The 21,769-nt window shown below is 39.8% G+C and overlaps 2 protein-coding genes across 3 annotated transcripts; both read left to right on the plus strand.

The window, feature by feature from the left end:
- The first annotated feature begins 1,416 nt into the window (after positions 1 to 1,416).
- Positions 1,417 to 12,219, plus strand: khsrp (KH-type splicing regulatory protein). Its single transcript, XM_023333058.1, has 18 exons — positions 1,417 to 1,685; positions 4,937 to 5,039; positions 5,119 to 5,172; positions 5,264 to 5,300; positions 5,394 to 5,452; positions 5,559 to 5,630; positions 5,715 to 5,772; positions 6,540 to 6,687; positions 6,811 to 6,909; positions 7,008 to 7,109; positions 7,208 to 7,310; positions 8,470 to 8,594; positions 8,698 to 8,988; positions 9,066 to 9,175; positions 9,259 to 9,344; positions 9,440 to 9,640; positions 11,073 to 11,269; positions 11,425 to 12,219. Exons 1-18 carry the CDS (start codon positions 1,596 to 1,598, stop codon positions 11,431 to 11,433), a joined length of 1,944 nt encoding a protein of 647 aa, XP_023188826.1. The 5' UTR covers positions 1,417 to 1,595; the 3' UTR covers positions 11,434 to 12,219.
- Positions 12,220 to 12,455: 236 nt separating this feature from the next.
- On the plus strand, positions 12,456 to 20,201 carry dcaf15 (DDB1 and CUL4 associated factor 15). 2 transcript variants are annotated; one of them, XM_023334598.1, is made up of 13 exons: positions 12,456 to 12,569; positions 13,582 to 13,679; positions 15,077 to 15,215; positions 15,301 to 15,407; positions 15,486 to 15,631; positions 15,711 to 15,872; positions 16,641 to 17,240; positions 17,309 to 17,400; positions 17,644 to 17,766; positions 18,873 to 18,955; positions 19,043 to 19,147; positions 19,235 to 19,350; positions 19,705 to 20,201. In XM_023334598.1, exons 1-13 carry the CDS (start codon positions 12,474 to 12,476, stop codon positions 19,758 to 19,760), a joined length of 1,923 nt encoding a protein of 640 aa, XP_023190366.1. In that variant the 5' UTR covers positions 12,456 to 12,473; the 3' UTR covers positions 19,761 to 20,201. The 2 variants fall into 2 exon arrangements, with proteins under 2 accessions (XP_023190366.1, XP_023190367.1); XM_023334599.1 differs by having other exon boundaries at positions 12,456 to 12,557.
- The last annotated feature ends 1,568 nt before the right edge of the window (positions 20,202 to 21,769 follow it).

Raw genomic sequence — 21,769 nt, forward strand, 5'->3', positions numbered from 1 at the left:
CTCAGATTTGGAGGCACTGATCCTCATCCTGGCCGCTTCACACTCGGCTGCGAACCGCTCCGGCGAGAGCTGCAGATCACGACCTGATGAAGCCAAAAGGACCACATTATCCGCAAAAAGCAGAGATGAGATCCTAAGGCCACCAAAACGGATCCCCTCAACACCTTGGCTGTGTCTAGAAATTCTGTCCATGAAAGAAATGAACAAAATCGGTGACAAAGGACAGCCCTGGCATAATCCAATTCTCACCGGAAACAAGCCCGACTTACTGCCGGAAATGCGGACCAGACTCTGACACTGGTCATACAGGGACAGTACTCTGCCCACCGGCCCACAACGTCCCGAGTCGAGGTCAGCAGCACACCATCCCCACCATCCGGCGTCCTGAGATGCCCGAGTTTTTGCCTCAGCAACCACCCGAGCCGCATGCTGCTTCGCCTGTACCCATCAGCTGCTTCTGGAGTCCCACAGACCAAAAAGGCCCGATAGGACTCCTTCTTCCGCCTGACAGCATCCCTCACCAAAGGTGTCTACCAACGGGTTCGAGGGTTGCCGCTGCGACAGGCACCGACAACCTTGAACAAGGGAGGACCAAGCCACAGCTCCGATAAGCCGCCTCGACAATGGAGGCATGGAACATGGTCCACTCAGACTCAATGTCCCCCTCCTCCACCGGAACGTGTTCAAAGTTCTGCCGGAAATGGGAGTTAAAGCTCCGTCTCAGGGGATTCTGCCATACGTTCCCAGCAGACCCTCACAACACATTTGGGCCTGCCAGGTCTGACCGGCATCCTCCCCCACCACCGGAGCCAACTCACCACGAGTGTTTTGGGTTATTTATATTTGTTTAATAAAGAAACATGCCTGAATATTAACAAGTTATATTCAGTTTATTCATTAAGTACTTTGAAGGCAAATGAAATATCCCATATATTGTTAATCATGGCCAAACATTTGGCAGTGTTGCCGTAATCAATGCCATGAAAGATAAATGCATGGATGAGTTTCTCCAGATCCTTTTGGGACATTAGTCCTTTAATCCTACAAACGTTCTTCAGGTGATAGAAGACCGACTTTGTAACTGTCTTTATGCGTCTCTGAATGTTCAGGTCTGGAACACTGATACAAGCCAGGATGGATTCATGCTCTCATTATACATCACAATACTTACTCTACCATCTGCATGTAGGATGTTGCAAATGATTTATAGAATCAGGCAACATTTCTCCGTCTTTGGGAGACGGAACAAAAAAGAAAAGGCCGACCTGGTAGGTTATGATGAAGGTCTGCGCGGCGGGGCTTCGTTCTCAGAGAGGATGCCATACAGTAATTAATGCCTAAAAAGGGGTTAATTGTCCAGCCAGAAGGTGGCGATAGTTGTAGCTGAATTGGTAAACCAGTTGAAAGACTTCGGAAGAAAACCCTGTGCAGCAGGAAGCACTGTGATTGGTAATCTTGAGAAGTTTCTACCGGCGTGCTGCGCGGCTCGCGTTTCTGCCCCCGAGTCCGCTCCTGGTAGCCTTCCCGCTCCTCAGCAGCTTCGACCCGGGACAAAGCCTCGCCTGTTCTGCAGCTGTTTGCTCCTTTAGGGCAGCATGTCGGATTACGGCGGAGTCTCCTCTAACGGTGTTGGCACTGGGGTGAAAAAAGACGCCTTTGCAGACGCCGTTCAACGAGCCAGACAGGTCAGTCTGAAACGGAGGAAGCTAGCTAGCTGCTAGCATAGCTGACGTTAGCGTCTCACTGCCATTCATTGATTTTCTGTCTTTAATTCTACTTAATTCGTCGTTTAAAAAAAAAAATACACTATGGAATGAAAATGTAAACATTTAATTTACACATACGAATATTTTGGTATCTGTTTTTATTGATGAATTAAAGTAAAAACAAGCTAAGTTAGCTCGGTTACCTAGTGGATGTTTAAGCTGATCATAGAGGTCTGTTAGCATCCCACATGAAACCTAATCTAAAATGTTACTTTACTATCGGCTGTTATATTTAAGCTCTATCTCGCAGTTTGGCTACAGATCATTTGAAATAATCCGTGTAACGACCGAAAACGTCTTGTTTACATTGTATTTGTCAATCAATGAGGAGACACATGTGGAAAACGTGTCTGAGTACAAGAACCTGAAACAGACTTGGAAAACGTTATTTCACAGTTGATTTGTCTGTTAATTATTATAAGTAAGCACCCATCTAACCCAAGGTATTTCTTAACTTGGGTTAGAAAAAATATAATTTATCCGATCTTTCACTCATTTTGTATTTATACTTTAAAGACGCTGCTGAACATCTGTAGTGTCTTTTTTCTTTTTTACATATTTTACAAACAGAAAAATTATTTGAATACAAACAAAAGAAGCGTGTGGCTTGAATAAAGGTCCCCGATTTTCCAGCGGTCCTCAGAAACGGACACGTCCGCGGTGAAGTCACCCGTTTTCCACACCTGAGGTTCTGGCCGTAATAAATGAGCATTCAGAAATCCCAGCAACGTATAATCAAGTTTATGTAAAACGGAATCACTGACTCACGTTGATGACCAACAGGAAGGCAAACGGTCAACCAAACAGTACGTCAAGCAAGTGCAGAGCACAAAATGACTGAACTGTTTAACATTTATAAAACTGTTAATAAAATGTGCATTTTCTTAAAGCATTTTATGAAATACAGCTTTAGGTATTTAAAAAATCTGCACCCGTTTTTGTTTTGTTTGCCTAAGATCTCGGTGAAAAGTTTACTTGGTTCATTCATTAGTGAAGTCACCTCAATCAAATTCAATCAATCAAATTTTATTTGTATGGCACATTTCAGCAGCAAGGAGTTTCAAAGTGCTTTACATCATATCAAACACAAGGCAACATAGAATCAACAATCAAAACACAACATTAAGTCAGGTTCCATCAAAAAAATTGTAATTGATTACGTTTCAAATATAATCCTAAACAGGTGGGTTTTTAGTCGAGTTTGCATCCATAAAAGATTTACCTGTTGCACTCCTACTGTGTTATATGGAACAAAATACCTATTGGTATTTTTATTCCCACTCACGCTCACAATCACACAGTTTAAAACGATGTAGACAGCATTTTAATGGGCTTCTGGCACATGGCTCCAAACACCTGTTTCACGAAATTTCGAGCTGGGACTCCGCCGTCCCTCACGGATTTTTGTGCAATTCTATGGTACCTGTTAGTGTCTAGAATTTACAGGCTTTCCGTTACGCGCAATGACCCTCAGTCACTCGCCGTTTTTCTTCCTGCACGGGGCTCCGTACTCCTCTTTCACGGAATTCAACCATCTGAGAGCCCTGGGACGTCCTTTTCCTCCTCCTCAAAAAACTCCTGAATCTCTGTTATTTAATGTTATTGAAGGGACAAAAACAATAAATATCTTAAGAAATAAGTCTTTTCAGTTTTAATGTCACACATGTAATCAGTGGCAGTGAATCTGGGGGGAATGAAATAAAGGATATCTGTTCTAGTTAGATATTTTTTTTTCTTGTATTTGCTCATCTTCTCCCTTTAGTGAAAGCAATAGTTTGAGGTTTTAGTCAGAGGACACTTACACACTTACAAAAAATCCACAGCTAAAATTTCTGAACATGTTTTAAAATTTCACGCTTGGCACCAATACCAAGAAACAGCTTAAATGAAATATGAATATTTCACACACTACTACGCTGACGATGTATTCGCATTATATTGTACAGCTTTAGTTTTGTGTTTCTGATGATTTATTTAATATTGCACATTGCTTGTTTGTATGTTCTTTGATGATCAACCAGAGGCATGTTGCCATGGTTTCTGAAAATTTCGTCTACTTTTGGTCGGACCGGGTCTTTAAAGAACACAAGCAGTTTAATAAGTTAATATTGAAGTCTGCAACATGCAAATAATTTTCTCTCAAGCGCAGAGAGATGGAGGCTGCAAAGAAACAAAAAATATTAAATGAGCTGCAGCTGTTGTCTTTTTTACATACCGTTTGTGTTCTGTATGCTTCAACCCTACTGAGAAGTTGGGTTGCTGAACAGAATAAGTCCAGTGAAAACGTCTCAGCCTCGCTAAAATTTCATGGAACCTTTTAGAAATTACGATTTTGGTTAAAACTAAACAGGACCTTAGTTGTAAAAACTGTGTTTGGAACAAAAACATGATGGTGGCAGCTGAAGACTTTTCAGCCAGCTGAGTGGCTGTGCTCAGCAGCATTTGTGAGAGGATTAGATTTTCTCTCTATCAGGGCTGCAACTAATGACTCTTTTGGCAATCAGTTATTCTATAGACTTTTCTGACAACCAGTCGGATAAAGAAAATGGCACATTCTACAGATTTTTCATTCAACAATTTAAGCAATTTTATGGAATATTAGAAGTGTATTATAAGATGCAATTAATTCAATTCCTTTTTAAATTAAGAAAACATTTTATTGCCTAAAATACAACACCATAGCATTCCTTTAGCAAATGCTATGGTGGTTAACCTGGTTCTTCTTATAGAACCAGGTGAAGATAAAACTATAAAGGTCTTGACTAAACCATATCTACAAACATTTATGTTTTTATCTTAAGTACAAAATGTATTTATTTTTTTGTACAGTTTTGGCTCTGTTACTGTTCTGAACATATGTATTTTCTCAGTAAAAGGCCTTTTGAATCTGAATACTCCAGTTAATTAATTGATTACTAAATTAGTTGAGGGTTAGTTCAATAATTGATAAATCCCTACTATATAGCCCTACTCCTTATAGAGCCGCAGAAAACTCATCTCTGGCATTTCGGTGAAAGTACTTTAAGCAGGAGGTACAGGATGATGGAAAATTTGACTAATCTTGAGTCTAGTGATAGTACCAGTAACTGACCCACTACCAGTCCTAAATATTAACTGGTCTTTCTGACTTAGCAATCAGTTTGTCCTTTTCTTCACCCTCTGCTCTCTAGATCGCAGCTAAAATCGGTGGAGAGACTGTGCCCCAAGTGACAAACAACGGAGGAGCTGAAAGTTATCCGTTCTCTGCACAGAAACGATCCCTTGAAGAAGGAGGTGGGAAATCAAAATCAAATAGGCACTTGATCAACATTCGCTTAGTAGAAATGCCCAACTATTTATTTATTTATTTCAGATGAGCCCGATGCTAAGAAGTTAGCATCACAGAGTGAAAGAGATTCAGCAATGTGTATGTTAAAAACACTCTGTGGATTTCTGAAAAGCTTTTGCTTTACTTATTCTCCAATTAATTGCGTTCTTCACTTTTCCCTCCCTCACAGCTATTGGAGCTCAGTTAGCTGCTCTGTCCCAACAAAGGTGGGTTTTTTCCCTCTGCCTTTGTTTTTTACACGAACACTTCAGCCTTAGTGGTTGTGTTAAACTGATTGTTTCCCTCTCCTGTATCTCCAGTGTCAGGTCCTCCACTATTACAGAAGAGTACAAGGTTCCTGACAGCATGGTTGGCCTCAGTGAGTACAAGCCCATATATTTCACTTCAACAACGCGGAATAGGGCTTCATGTTGCATTTGTTCAAATTAAATTCAAAACGTTTTTTTTTCTTTCGTTCCCATCAGTCATTGGACGGGGAGGGGAACAGATCAACAAAATACAGCACGACTCTGGCTGCAAGGTCCAGATTGCGCATGGTGAGTTGTGTGAATCTCTTTATTTTGCACCACCGATATGATACGTTTTAAATGTAACCGACATTTTGTCTTGTTTATTTGCAGACAGCGTCGGTCTTCCAGAAAGAAGCATTTCCCTGACTGGATCACCAGAGGCAGTACAGTAAGTTTGGTAACCTAATTGTTTTTTTGTTTTTTTTTTAAAGAATTCGGTTAGCTTTTTAAAAAAAAATTTAAACTTATTCATTTTAGGGTTGGTAAACCCACTACAAAATAGCCTTCCTGTTACCATTAGAAACTTGTTTACTTTCTGACAGCTTTGATGACTGTAGCTGCATTTCCATTACGAATGTATGCAAAACTTTTGTCGATATTCTGGTAATGTTGAACAAACACAATTTCGGAAATTGCGGTATTTCAGTTAAATAAGAAATGCAATTCAAATTACTTGTGAATAAGTCTGTTCACAGGGTAAGCCATTAACAATCATGGAGGCGACGGATGTAAACACAAGATAAATATTTCAGGCATGGCGCTGTAGGAGACGTTGGGATCTTATTCATGTACACTTCCATGTAGATCAATAAGATCCCAAATGTATGCAGCGTTTTTGGAAAATTGTAGTTGGTGATTTTACAGAAGCTGTATGTATTCAACACTTTCCGATGATAAACTCAACTTCTGATGAACAGCATAATGCTGTGTGACCTCTGAAGTCAACTGAGCAATGTCTAAGTTATTGTATTTTTAATTGTTTTTGAATTGGATCCAAAAAGATCTTGTTTTTCCACATTTTCAATTTTAGTCTCGGATCAGAAATACAAAATGCAAAAATACGACCATAGGATGAAATTTGATTTTAAGATTTTATCGCTCGGGCTTTTGCAACCCCCAAAAATGTGTTTTTCCACAATTTACATTTTCTCCCAGGAGGGCCAGGGCTTTTCTAGAGGACATTGTGTCCAGAGGTCATGATTCAAGTAACGGTCAGTCCGGCTCCATGCAAGAGATCATCATTCCTGCAGGAAAGGCCGGCCTAATTATTGGTAAAGGAGGAGAGACGATCAAACAGCTCCAGGTGAGACGTCGGTGCTCTGCTTTGGAGAAATATTTATAGAATCAAATGCTCCAAAGTGCCGGGTTTTTTTGGGGTTTTTTTTTTAAATAATCGGTGCCTCATGTTCCTGTCATGAATTTCTAGGAGCGAGCTGGAGTTAAAATGATTCTTGTTCAGGACGGATCACAGCCACCAAACATAGACAAACCCCTGCGCATCATCGGAGACCCTTACAAAGTGCAGGTACCGACTGGACGCAGACAACACGGGTTTGTTTTAAGACATGTCCGCTTTCGTTTCTTACCGCCTCTTCTCTCTTTCTCTACGTGTTCCTGCTGCAGCAAGCAAAGGAGATGGTGAATGAGATTCTACGAGAACGGGATCACGCTGGGTTTGGAGAAAGGAATGAATACGGCTCAAGGATGGGAGGGGGCGGCATTGATGTAAGTGATTCCTAGTAAAATTTTTACCACACAGTCACTTGTAGATGAGTATTTTTCAGAATTTCAGAGTTGTGATCTGATGTCTTGTAATCCTACAGATAGCTGTACCGCGACAGTCTGTAGGAGTTGTGATCGGTCGCAGTGGGGAGATGATAAAAAAAATCCAGAGCGATGCTGGTGTGAAGATCCAGTTTAAACCAGGTAAACCACACATAGGCCAGATGCTGTTAGTGTTTTTGGTGATGAGAACTGATTTTTTTTCAGTACACAAAACTGAATCATAGATTTATTTTGCTTTCTTAGGACTTGATCCTAGTTTGGTTTTTCCTAGTTTTGGTCTATTTTGTAAACTATAATTCACAAAATTAGGATTGGAAAGGTTCTTAAAATGCTTGATTCAGTTAGGTTTAATAGCAGTGGGTAAACCTCTAGTTACAACTTAAACATAATTTACTCTGAAGGAAACATTTGGTCGTAAAATAAGACAATATTCTTTAGCATATCTTTTAATGGTAATGTCAAGTTTAACTAGATATAATGGATTACATCATCACTGATGGTTATTCCAAACATGAAAAATTGGCAAAAATAGCTGCTGTCGATTTACGATATTTTAACATAAAAAAATTATTTTAACATGTAGCATGTTGCATACCTTTTTATTTTATCCTGGTTTATTTGGGGGGAAAAATACTGAAATAAGTCATTAGATTCTCATTTTGACCATCTAAGGTTACAAGCTGGGTATGACTGTACAACAATGAGGGTTTTTGTTGTTGTTTTTAAAAGTGAATTGCCTTACATTGTTGATCTTAAGGATCAGGAGGGCTTTCCCTCCCAGGCACGGCTTCTTACAAGTACAACTTGTACACTTAATTGTCCATATTAAAACAAATCCAAAGAAACTTAAAATGTTTGTTCCTTTATTTACTATCAAATGTCAGCACAGTCTTACTAAAAAACTCTCTAAACAACAACTTTGGCTGTTTTTAAGTAGTTTAATTGTTGTGTAATTTTATGAACTCACAAAAATAAGCCATAATCTCCAGTCATCTCTACATTGGTCTCTGTCTGAAATACTAGAACACATTAATAAAACCAAGTCTTTTCATAAAGGGCCTAAAGTATTGTGGCGCTTTGAGTGAGATAAAACATTATGGTTTAAATTCTACAAAACTGTATAGGCTGTGCAGCAGGCTGTCATGACAACCAGGTCTTTACATCCAGGGTCAAATCTTGCATGCGGTGATGAAGATACTACTTTTATGGTATAGATCCAGCACTTGGACTGGAACACTGACGTTCTCCCTGCTCCAACTCTGGTCTTTAGAGTTGTTTATTAATACCGTATAAATTACAGATGACGGTACAGGCCCTGATAAGATTGCACACATCATGGGCCCTCCGGACCAGTGTCAGCACGCTGCTTCCATTATCACTGAGCTGCTGCAGAGCATCCGTGCCCGAGATGAAGGCGGGCAGGGGGTGAGTGAGAGGGAAGCTCTGGATTTCAGATGTTTGTTCCCACGCTTCTGAGGGAGGGAACAAATGGCATGTTGCTGACTGGAGTATGGTGTTTCTGCAATAGGGCCCTCCAGGTCCCGGTATGTCGTCGGGAGGCCGAAGTCGTGGTGGAGGTCAGGGCAACTGGGGTCCTTCAGGAGGAGAGGTGACCTTCTCTATTCCCGCGCACAAATGTGGGCTCGTCATTGGCAGAGGAGGAGAGAACATCAAGTCCATCAACCAGCAAACCGGGGCGTTTGTGGAGATTTCCCGCCAAATGCCGCCAAATGGCGACCCAAACTACAAACTGTTTATCATCAGAGGCTCCCCTCAGGAGATTGACCACGCCAAGCAGCTCATAGAAGAAAAGATTGAGGTAAATTTTAGGTTGGCTACTTATTGGTCGTGTAACTTCTTGACCAATCCTTGAATGGTTTGATCTGGTTTTTCCAGGGTCCTTTGTGTCCAGTAGGGGGTGGTCCCGGTTCTGGAGGTCCAGGTGGGCCAATGGGCCCCTATAACCCAAATCCCTATAATGCAGGGCCTCCTGGTGGAGCGCCGCAGTAAGTGCAACACGCTGCAGTTGTTGGTTTATTTACATTTAGACTGGATTGAAGTGTTTAAGGTGTTGTGTATAACTTTGTAGTGGAGCTCCTGGGGGTCCCCAGTATTGTTCTCAAGGTTGGGGAAATCCTTACCAACAGTGGCAAGCTCCAAATTCACATGACCCCAGTAAGTGTCTCCAATTGGCCAAATTCTCTTTTTCTGTGGTTTTGAAGCATGATTTATTTTATTGGTGTTTTTTTATTTTATTTTATTCTCTTTAGACAAAGCAGCTGCAGATCCAAACGCAGCATGGGCAGCATACTATGCTCAATATTATGGGCAGCAGCCAGGGGCCGCCATGGCCCCCCAGGCACCAGGTGCCCCTGCAGGAGCAGGGGACCAGGGCCAAGGAGCTCAGACTTGTGGGGGCCAGCCTGACTATACGAAAGCCTGGGAGGAATATTATAAGAAGATGGGCATGAGTAAGTTGGATGTGATGAAACAAAATCTGACTAAACTCTGAAATGCAGTTTAGTAACTCAGGCTGCACCAGTCGATCTGCTAGAGATTTTAATCCCCTAAATTTCTCCTGAATGGTTCGTATTGGTGAACAGCGGGAGCAAATACTGAATTTATGTTGATAATTTTTTTTCAGGGGATTGGTGTGTTAATAAAAAAATCACAATGGTGATTAGGAATAGAAACAAATAATCAACTGATGATTAATTGTCAACTAATGTTTTTTTTTTTATTTAAAGTAGTAACAATCTAATAATAGTCCACTTAGACTTTATTTCAGTGTTGTAGTTTTGTCGCCATCCAGCAGAGGGCACCGCCGGACCTCCATAAGCAGAGTCAATTGATCAGGAATAAAGGTGGCAGGGCCATTCAGAGTCTGGATTTGGATGCAAAATTCTTTTGTTGTGGTTCTTTTACAAAAGACAGTGACAGTAACAGTGTTTACAAAAGACAAAACACACAACAGTGTTTTACAACAGTGTTTTATTTTTCTAAAGACCAACTTAAGAGGTTTCTATTTTGCTATGTTTTATAAATATACGTTTAATAATGTGAAAAAACGGCAATTAATTGGATACAGTTGCGCTGACTCAAAATAATGCAAAATTTTAATAAATTTTTTTTAAATTCAGCATATCACAAAAAAAATATTCCTCGATGTTATGGAAAGACGGTCATAACTCTTGATACCAGAGAAAACTGAAGATTTTTTAAAAATGGCCGCTTAGTCGATCCATTAGATCAATCTACTTAAAATTAACTAATTAATCAATAACTTACATCCCTAGTAGGGAATTATCTCTTTATCTCTATCAAACTACTTGCAGTGCATATTTTTTTCTTATCCATTATTGCCTTGTCAGAATATGCTGACGAGACCTCAAAGAAAACGAGATCAATATTAACCAGGAAGACCGTGCATCTCTAGTTTTGTCTACTCTGGACACTTTTGTCTAGTGTCTAGTCTAGACATTCAAGTCCTATAACAAATTACTTTTTTTTTAACGCTTTCTAACTTTCATTAAAACATACAATTGCAGACAAAGCACAGAAAATGACGATCTAGTTAGAATGGCTAGAATCAAAAGGTCTAAACGGGCAGACAAAAGGTTGAAGGCACGACAACAGCATGTGCTGCATGGACGTCGCAAAAACTTGTTACGCAGTCTAAAGCCCACAGAATTAAGAATGACTCAGGACATAACACTGTGGAACAGGGAAATGTTATTTGAGTTCAAAAACTCAAATATTAAACAAAACCGCCTCATCTGATTAGCATCACACAGTAAACTGTCTATAGAATGACAGTCTTCAATCTGGATGCCTTTAATAAAATAACTGGTGCATCTCTAATCGATTTTATGACTTACTGATGGATTATATATATTTTTCCAGCTCAACCAGGTGGAGGAGCAGCAGCCACTCCAGGCTCAGCACCAGCCGCTGCAGCTGCAGCACCAGGTGGCGCTGACGCTGGTGGACAGCAGGACTACAGTGCAGCCTGGGCTGAGTACTACAGACAGCAGGCTGCCTACTATGGACAGGCAGGACAAGCTCCCGGACAGGCAGGTGGTCCACAGCCGGGACAGCAGGTAATGCACCTTGTTGCTTCTGATGAGACATTTTTTTTGGAACATGTTCACAACCTAATATCTCGTACTCTCTGTTGAGGCTGCCAATTTATTTACTCTATGAGAGGACCTTAGCACACAAAAATAATCATCTTGTGTCTGTTTTCTCTATTCAGCCCCAGTAAACCCATGGTTGATCTGTTGGACGGCTGTATTGGATCTCAGGATGCGTTTACTTTTCCTTTATTTGGCTTTAATAAGACAAGGCCAAGGTCTGCTTATCCCTCATAATGTTATCCATGTGACATAGTTTTTTTATGGATTTATAAAGGGGAACACATTGCGCCCATAAATTGAACAAAGCACTAAATACCTTTCCTGTTCGGTTTTCCCCTTTACATGACTGCCTCACCTCATTATTCAAGTAAAGGTTTCTTTTTTTTATTTTTATGAAAATGTGAATGAGCAATTTTGCTTGCAAGCTATCACAACAGCATCTCAATACTGATTCACATTTAGTATTTCCCTTCAGTTTTCAGAGGGTACAAAAAGCTGTCTAGCAGTATTTTGAATATATTCACTAATTATCTTTGTATGAAAGATAATTGCAAAGTTGTTTTGACCTAGGTACTTTTTCCCCCAACATTCCTAGTGTGTAATTTGCAGGTGTTAATCTTCCTGCTGTGATGATTTTTTAATTGTATTCTTTCTTTTTTTCAAGAGGGTATTGAGTGTTTGTAATACCTGTAATGCTACTGAATGCTACAGAAACTGAATGCGGTTTGGCAGCAATTGGTCACTAATTGTCCTACTAACTGTAGGCTGGTTGTGTGTGCATGTATATTTGTGTGCTTGACTGCCCTCCTTTTCATTGTCAGCTTTACTTTTGAAACATTTCTTCCATTAGGTTCTGTCCTATTTTTACTTCTTTTTTTTACGGTTTGTTTTTAAAGACTTCAATAAAACATTAATATGATACCGCTGTGTTGGTGTGGCTCAATTCTTATCCACTTAGTGATTTCATATTGTTTCTCATGGAGAAATATTAACCAAGGCACATTTAAATATCCCAGTGTGTAGACTACTGCAGGGGCGTAACCTGGTTTCGCTTAACCCTTTGAGGTTTTGATTGAAATGTCCACCAACCAATAGGAGTTCAGTATTGTATTGCAAGAACCAATCAGGATACACCCTGCTTCAACTGGGAACAACGGCTCAGTAGGATATGGCGCCCAGCTCGAAATCTGAAAAGGACGATAGCAAACAGAAACCACAAAGAAAACATAAAGACCATGTCGTAAAGCTTCTAGTACGTGGCAAGGCGAGTATATATAACACTGACCTAAAAATAGTAATCTTGTCAAGAGACGTAGACAAACTAGTTGAGACCTCCCCGTTTTTGCAACCGACGAGGCTATTAGCCAGTTGCTAACTAGCTCAGCAGCTAACCAAGAAACAACTGGCTAGTGTCAGGTGGCTAATTAAGCTAATGCTACAAACAGTAAACCGTTGCCGTTTTCTGGTATTTTAACGTTTTCCCAAAATTTTGTGTTCGGTTGCACTTCCTAATGAGCGCAGACTTTTTTTTAGAATGAAGTTGACCGATGACAATAGGTCCGTAACAAGATAAACGAATTATCTTTTTCTTGCTATAATTCGTCAATGTCTGATACTGCTTGTCTACTTATGTCATCTCATTAAACCTTTTAAATAAATTGAACTCAATTATCAGGCCAGTTGTTTTTAACGATTTATTTTATTGTTGTGTAACTACAGTACTCCGTCAATCCAAAATGCTAATAAACTTCAGACCTGAATATTTAAGAGTTCGTCCATGACTTTCATAAAATATGAAAAACATTGAAGGAGAATGAGTAGCTTCACCTTCCTAATTAAATGGGTTCTCTGATCACACCCCAAAATCTGGCTAATTTCAAGAGTTCTGTATAAAGACATTTTTCTTTTGTACGTTTTATCTGTTAATTCTTTTCTGGCCCTTTTTACCACTGAGATATAGGCTGACTAATAATCACAACTTGATAGTGTTGATCTCCTGAAGCCTCGCTTTCTCTGAACTCTGCAAACCTACTCCTAATATGTTTAAATTCAACAAGTATTCAAGTTTATGCAGCTTGAAGTCAGAAAATACTCTTAAAATTGAGTGGGAAAATTTCTAAGTTGCCTTATAATTGTGCAAACAGAGGTTATAATATTTATATTTAACTTTTTGAAATAATTGTTGAAATGAATAATTAAATTTATCAGGATTCAACTGTAGAAAACCGCCCTGTCACTGTTTTGTTGCTACCATTTATTTATTTTTTGTTCCACAGCTGTCAGGACAGTTTTCTCAGCGCCTGTTTAGGAAGCTGCCGCCTAGAGTTTGTGTCCCATTGAAGAACATTGTCAGCGAGGAGTTTCTCAGAGCGGGGTCTGTGTTGCTTCATATTTTAAAAAAAAATCTCCTCTACTCGCAAATAATCACTTAGCCACATTACCCAGTGGACTTCCAGCTAAACAACAGATAAGTGTTTAGATATTTCTGTAACAGAATAAATGCAGGAGTCATTGGAGATTTCTCCAGCTGCAGGGAGCAGAAAAAACATTTTTTCCAGTAGAAGGGAGAAAAATTGGTTGGGAAATGTTTCCAGTTTGAAAAACATTGGCAGCTATTGTGTTGAAACTGAAGATGTGCTATCCATCACTCTGACTGAGCAGCCAGAATAATATCATCTTGTCATGTTAAACTCTACAAAAACTAAAAAAAGACAGGAAAGGATATTATTCTGATCACTAAACTGTTTCAAACTAATCCTAATCAAGTTTAAGTTTCAAATCAACATAATGAACAAATGTTACTGATATAACTTCTGTTATTGCTGCTTTATTTAATATTTGTTTGTTTTTCTGTTTTAAATCAAAGCAGTTTGACATTCTTATACATTTTCATATATTTTATTGTAAGTATAGTGCTGCTGCGATATATTTCCAGAAGGTTATCACACTGTTAGAATCTCATTTGGAAAAATGCCTATTTCAGTTTATAGTAACCTGCTTTTATTGGGGGACATTCAGGCCTTAAAGACACAATATAATATAACTAAAGACAAGTAAAATAGTTTGAATCTTTAGATTTTTAATCAGTACAATCTTCTTTTCATTCAACCTTAATTGACAAATAATTGGATGAAAATGTAACTAATGCTTCATATTTTCACACCGTCAGATAAAACGAGTTTCAAAACCAATTGGAATGACAGAAACTGCACTACGTTTTAAAAATAGTTCATCATCACTGTGTCGGTGTGCAGCTTCTATACTGCACATGTATTCCAAACGTTTTGAACTGAGTCTCTCTGCAGCAGACAGCCGTACCTCACTCACATCACTACGCTCACCAGGCTAAAGGTCACACTGTGTGGGAACAATTGTAGCGAAAGCTGTGAAAGAGAGTAGTGCTGAACGAGTAGATTTAGTACAACTGATATGATTATCACAATATTAAATGTAACACTGCGCTTGCAAGATTTTTAGCCTTAATACCAATGTTTTCTTTTTCTAAAGCGTGAAATTGGATTTCTACATGCTGTCCTGTATACAAATAAACACTAATAATTGTAGAAAAACCATAAATGTTCTCTAAAAATGTGCATTATAGCGTCGTTATAAGAAAGAAGTTGCCACACAAAAAAACCAGTAGATGCATGCAAAAATGCCAATGAAGATGTTTCCATTGATTATTGAGAATGACGAAAATAATTTTCTGTTAGCCGTTGTCGCTAAAGTGTTGCAGTTCAAACGGCGTTAAGTATTACTGTTTGGTTCCAGGCACATCTTCCTTGGCTTCACCAGATGCGGCCGCTACGTTCTGTCTTACACCAGCGACTGCGGAGAGGACGACGATTTCTCTTTTTACTCCTACCACCTCTACTGGTGGGAGTTCAACCTGCACAGTCGACTCAAACAGGTAAGTGGAAGGAAACCAAATCGTCCTTGCAGGTGTTTTGATTGGCAGACCTCTGTACGAGCATCTTCCCTGTTGTTCTCCTTAGGTCCATCATGTGCGACTGTTTGCAGGGGAGGAAATCTACAGCGACCTGTACCTCACCGTGTGTGAATGGCCAAACGACCACACCAAAATTGTCATCTTTGGTTTCAAGTAGGAAAATACTGCTGGCACACTTGATCTAAAATTCTGTCAGTGCCGATGTTTAGCTAAGAGGTTTTTCCTGCTCAGTACACGCAGCTCAAGTTCTGTGTTGATGAACCTGATGATGAGTGATGAGAATAACCGGGATATCTACATCACCATTGCCTCCATGCCTCCGTCCCAGCCGTGCTCAAAGTGCTGTCCGCTTCCTTCAGCCACAACCATACGAACAGGTGAACCTCCACGCACACACAGCTTGCTCCTGCTCTTGCCTCCTTCTCCCAGCCGCATTAATCCGTTTGTCTCCCGCAGGAAGTGGTGAGTGCCTTGAACACGGGTATGTGCTGAACAGCAGGTACCAGGTGGTGTACCCGTTTCCCACGTTTCAGCCAGCTTTCCAGCTGAAGAAGGACCAGGTCGTCTTGTTGAACACTAGCTACTCTCTGGTGGCCTGCGGCATCTCGCTCTGCCCTGGTGAGGCCAAAACACAACGACAACGATCTAAAAAGTTAGCACGGATGCATGCGACACTTTCAGATTGCAATGCAAAAAAGAATTAAAGCAGTGTTTAACTTCACATCCACTTTAAAACTATGTTTGTGTTGTACAGGTATATAATTTCCCCTAAAAACCACTGAGGTGCTCTATCTTTATTAGGCTAAGCAGAAAGGGCTGAGCTTCTCACATGTTGTTAGAAATGTTTTTAGCTGCAGATTTATTATTTGATATGTTATTGCATTTTTGTATAAAATGTTTTCTTATTGGCAAAATGAATTATTTGTTTTCTTGCATCTTTTGATGTGTATTCAGTATTGTGTAAGAGACACTGAAGTGGTCAAATGAAAGATCTGCAGAATGTGACCATTTTGTAATCCAGTTAATCGTCAGAATCATCAGTTACTAAAATAATCATTAGTTGCAGCCCTAATCTTTATCATGATTAGATATTGTCATCATTTGCCTTACATGTTGTTTTCCTGAAGTCGATCAATAAAATTTTATTTGTGTAGCACATTTCAGCAACAAGGCATTTCAAAGTGCTTTACATAATAAAAACACAAAATCATGCAACGTAGAATCAACAATTGAAACATTACATTTAGTCCAGTGCCATCATTAAATTCTTAATCGATTATGTTTCGAAAGCAGCTCCAAACAGGTGGGTTTTTAGTCTAAGTGTTTCAGTCCACATACGTCACAGGTCAGGTTTTTTTCCCTAATCTGTGTTCACTTTCTTTTCAGAAAAACAAGACCAATCATCCCAGATCCTTTACACGAAGGGAGCTGCCCAGTCAACTCAAACCTCATCCTCTCTTTCCTCAACATCACCTGATTCTTCATCGTTACCCCAGGGATCTCCAGAAAGCCGACTTTTTCCCTGCAGGACCCCTCCGGTTCCCTCGTCGCCCAGCCAATCGCAAGCAGCCATGAGAGCCCGGGAGTTTGCAGCCGACCTTTTCCGGCGAGCCCAGGGAGGGTTTGGAGCAGCCAGAGAGACTGAGTGCCCCGGGGAGAGGAGAACAGCTGACGGTGACGACAAGGAGGCACCGCAAAAAGCGGCGGATAAAGGGATTAACACAGGCCCCTCAAGAGCGGAGGAGGATTGTAAAGACAGGAGAGCAGAGGACAGACGGACTAGCTCACAGCAAGCATCTACGTCATGCGGAAGCCCTCGTCTCGCCGCGTCTTCCGCCTCTCCTCCATCGTCACTTCCATCAACCTCAGCGCCGTCCTCAAGCCAGCAGCCGAGCCCCAACGAACCCGGATACGTCAACTACTCTCGTCTCCATTACCGCCTCCAACAGCAGGGGGCAGCAGAGCAGAGTTCAGGAGAATCTGGGGGTGAGAGTTTCAGTGTCTCAGGGTTCCTTCCACACTTTCCTTAGTAAACTAATAGTTTGTTTTTCCAGGCTATGAGGACGATAAAGTCCAGCTGCCCTTCACTGTTACCGATCTAAAAGGAAGAAACCTGCAGCTGGTCACTGGGCCGCATAATGGACAGGTGTGTGTAACATTGTTATGTTAGAGAATACGTCCGTCAGACCCGACCTTAACTGGTGATAAAATAATTGCTTGACATGACGTTTGCAATCTCATACTGACATGCTTCTATGTTAGTCATAATGTTGTGGGGTTTTCATTGTGTGTTGTCCTCCATTAATTGAATATATGGTCGTAGTAACGGAACAAACCATTCAATTTCCCATTTAGCCAGTTTCGAGCTGCCTTTGTGTTTCTGTGGCAGAGTGTTTGTGTAGAACAGCTGACTCTGGATTTCGAGTATCTCATCAATGAGGTGATCAGGAACGACGCTGCCTGGGCTCCTCTGTTCTGCTCCTTCAGCGATTATGACGTCGTGATACTAGAGGTAAATACACACCCACCCACTCACCCACCCAGTCACGAGTCACATAGTTAAAACCTGTAAGGAATATCTACAGAATTTGGAAATATGCAGGTAAAACAAGAGTTTGTTTTTTTATTATCAAGAAAATAGTAGGTCGAAGCTTCCATAGAGGAAGGGGAAAAAAGCAAAAACTTTTCATTCAGCGGCTCCCAGAAATCTTCAGACCGCTGTTAAAATATCAGCATTTTTTTCCAACTAAACTGTAGATACGGAAATAGAATCTGTTTTTGCTACAAACCAATTGCAGAGAAATATATTTGTTCACTTATCACAAAGCATACTGTTTATGCAGAATCACCATTTTTGCAAATTGCATGCTTTCTATTCTACGATCCTGGTTTATGCAACATAGGACAAGAAAGATGTTAATAGCAGGAACAGTACAAAAACTGCACATTATTAAAAAATATATATATTAAAAAGACAGTAAAGAAACCAGTCAGGGAGGCAACAAGAGCCAAGCAGCAACACCAAAGAAGTGGCAGGAATTTCCCACAGGGCTGCTTTTGTCAACATGAAGCCAAAAATATTACAAGACGTGGGACGATTACGGAGTGCTGAAACCGAAAGCTGTTGGATCTGTCATTTCAGCACAACTATTTCAACTTTTGAGAGGCATTGTGTATCTGTACCAATTTTTCAAAACTGATATTTTGAATATGAAATCTGGATACTTAAATTTGGACAAATTGTGAAGTTAGATGATTTCCTCAAAACGTAAAACATTAACGATTAGCCCTATTTCGGTTTTCTTTACTCTTCCAGTCATTATAAAGTTTTGGCAAAGATAAAAGAAAGGATAGATGCTACTATAGTTAATCTGGATTTTATATATTGTTTCTAACACTTTTAGAAAACTTTGTTTTTGTGTGAACCTCTATACCTTGATGCTGCTGTTATACCCAAATCGGTCCTTTGCTGGACAATGAAGTCTGTTTCTATTCTATTCTAAAGTACCTCTTGTTGGTGGGCTGTACAGCAGGAATCCTCTAGAGTCTAATTTATTTAACGTGATGATAAATGAAAAATGTCAGATAAATACATAAAGAGGGCTTGATGCTCCCCAGGTTTGCCCAGAGACCAACATTGTGATGATCAACATTGGTCTGCTGCTGTTGGCCTTCCCTGTCTCAGACGAGGAGCACTGCAGGTACTCCTTCTCTTCCTCTTCCTCCTAATTCTACTCTTTAGCTTTTTAGCTCAGCGTTTCTCTCTCTTCTTATTTTGTGTTTTTCAGGCCAAACACATACCATTCCAACCTACAGGTCAGTTGGGACCTTAACACAGGTGTGTGTCGCACTGTGGGTGTGGGTGACTTAACGGAGGTTAGGGGGCAGACTAGGTGAGCGCACACACACACACACACACACAGATCTGGCTGTTTCTTGAAAAGCTGAGTGTAAGGGTCATTCCTCTCTGTCCCTGGTAGTGGGAGTGTGTGGAGTTCCTACAGAAAGTCGTGTGTGAACACCGTGATGAAGTGGTTGGTTCCTGAGAACAGCTCCCGCTACATCAACCGCATGACCAACGAAGCTCTGCACAAAGGTGAACGTAGTGTTACACACACACATCTGTGTCATGTCATCAGTCTTGTCAAATGAACTGGGATGAACATAAAAATAATGTTGGGCGATTTTATCGATTAATCTAAATTTTGCTTTTTGGAAGATGTGGATTTTTTTTTTTCTCACCAATCCTGTCTTTGGGGTTTCCATAGTTCTGAGTGATGTCTGAGCCGCCATCTTGCTTGACAACCGTGTTTTAAATTTGAGTAAAAATCTATTAAATTTTGTGTGCGAATCCCCGCCCTAATTTTAAATAGTAACTGTGGGGAAAAAAAACAAAAAAACATTGTTCCTACAAAATGTTCTAACGTCTTGATCAACTTGTCTCGCTCAGGCTCATCTCTGCAAGTGTTGGCAGACAGTGACCGATGCACCTGGATTGTATTATGAAGGGAAATTTGGAAGAAACAAGAGTTACAGAAACCAAATCACACATTCACCCATGAAGACGGGTTCTCTCTTCAGCGAAGAGCTCACGTCACAGCAGCACTCTCCACTGTAGAGGTTTTAAGTTTAAAAGTCTAATTAAAACTAACCAAACAAAGGCTTGTCTGCTGCAGATTTGTTTTGTTTATAGATTTGTAGTTGTTTTGTAAATCTTTACTGTAATATTGCAGCCACCGAAACCAGGAGCTGAACAGAACAAAGATGTCTTTTGTACTTTGTTTGGGTTTTTTTTTTTGTTTTTTTTTACACAGGAAGGTATGCTGTTTTAAACCAGAACCAGCTCTGTACTGTTTTCATATTCCTGTCATTATCATCTCCCAACTGGATTAGAAATGACTGACTGACTGGAAATATTTTTGTTAAATTAAAATATCTGAATTTAAATGTTATTTCGAGTCTTTTGTGTTCACAACCTGACAGATTTCAACAGTGGCTTCATGTTACAAGATTGTATTTTAAGAGAGCAGTGTTATTGCTAATGCTGTCATTTTCTAGCACAATTAAGTAACTTGTTGTGTTGATTTATTATAAAAATGCCATAAATGTCAAGAAGAAAAAATTTGACTTTGCAATTTAGCTCCTTGAAATTGGCCTCTGTCTCTTTAAGAAACTCCTGTTCTTTCTGACAGGAAAGATACATCATCACAACGGAATGGTTACCATGACGACATCTTGACAGATTCAAGGCTTTGCCAAACATGCATGAAAGAATCATGGCAACCATTCATGTTTTTGATGAGAAAATAACACAATATGAAGTTCAAAGAGTTGATTTTACATAATGCAACCCCATTAAAACTTCTTCCACAGACATTGACATTAATTCCATACATTTGTTTGTGGAGATAAAGATAAAAGGTAAAACATAGCTCACCCTTAATACTTTCTTTACCCACTGATCAGCTTTGGTTTCAACACTCTGTCTTAAATTCATACCAGCCACCAATTATAGTTGATCTGATTTACCTAAAATAAAGTTAATGTTTCTGCCGTTTTTTACATCCACATTTGCCTTCGTTAGTTGACGCTGCAGTTTGTAGAGAATGGAGGATGCAAAATTCAGTCTGACTACTTTCTTTTTGTAATATTAGTGTTTTTTTTCTGTTTGTTTTTGTTTTTGCTGTTTTTAATGGGGCCAGTTGTACACTTAATGATCAACCGTGGCTGAAAGTTTAATGCTCTTTACACACTTGCTGAATAAGTGGTCAAATAGTTATCAGCTAAGTTGATCTGAAAAGTGTGGCCACGTGGCCTACAGTATGTTGTGCAAGTAGACAACATGCTTAGATGTTGTCTATTTCTGAGTCAGCTTGTTTTCACATTTAATATACACATTAAATGTTGTTTTTTTTCTTCGCTGTGTCTAATAGTTACTATTATGACAAATACTTTGGACTTTTATTTTCTGTTTTCGTGTGACTGCCCCTAGAGGGCGTTGTAAATCAGAAATGATACATAAGTCTAGTGTGGCTTGTAGACTTTCGTGCTGCGCTTCTTTAAAAATAGTTTAAACTTTTGCTTCGAAGGTTAGCCTAAGTATTCAACATGCTAAAGTGACAGAATCTTTATCATTGCAGACAGAGCCCCTGCATATCGTCTCATCGTATTAATAAGTGTAGATACTATAGTGTAGCTGCTACATTTGTGTAGGACCTTTATAATTCTTGCTGTGGCATCTTTAAGCATCTGGAAGCGGCTTGGTTTAGCTGGAGATTAAATTACGTTTGCCAAAGTATCTGATAGATGGAAGGGTGAGGCTGGAGTTAATTTACTTAAAAATAAGATATGTAACATTATGTCGGAGTTAAAATTGATACGTTTAATTGAAAAAATTGAATTTGAACTTAATTTGTATTGCAAAAAAATAACATACTACTGAAAACTTAAAAGGCCTGACTTGGCATCTTGATCAGATGAGAAAGACGTGTATAGGTGAGGAACAAAGACGGGAC

The sequence above is a fragment of the Xiphophorus maculatus genome, chromosome 5, assembly GCF_002775205.1.
Source record: "Xiphophorus maculatus strain JP 163 A chromosome 5, X_maculatus-5.0-male, whole genome shotgun sequence".
Lineage (NCBI taxonomy): Eukaryota > Metazoa > Chordata > Actinopteri > Cyprinodontiformes > Poeciliidae > Xiphophorus > Xiphophorus maculatus.

Coding starts and splice junctions, on each gene's coding strand:
- khsrp (XM_023333058.1), top strand. CDS start 1,596: ATGTCGGATTACGGCGGAGTCTCCTCTAACGGTGTTGGCACTGGGGTG. Junction 5,773..6,539: donor GGATCACCAGAGGCAGTACA/GTAAGTTTGGTA, acceptor ATTTTCTCCCAG/GAGGGCCAGGGCTTTTCTAG. Junction 7,110..7,207: donor TGGGAGGGGGCGGCATTGAT/GTAAGTGATTCC, acceptor GTAATCCTACAG/ATAGCTGTACCGCGACAGTC.
- dcaf15 (XM_023334598.1), top strand. CDS start 12,474: ATGGCGCCCAGCTCGAAATCTGAAAAGGACGATAGCAAACAGAAACCA. Junction 15,216..15,300: donor TGCACAGTCGACTCAAACAG/GTAAGTGGAAGG, acceptor TGTTCTCCTTAG/GTCCATCATGTGCGACTGTT. Junction 17,241..17,308: donor GAGTTCAGGAGAATCTGGGG/GTGAGAGTTTCA, acceptor TTGTTTTTCCAG/GCTATGAGGACGATAAAGTC.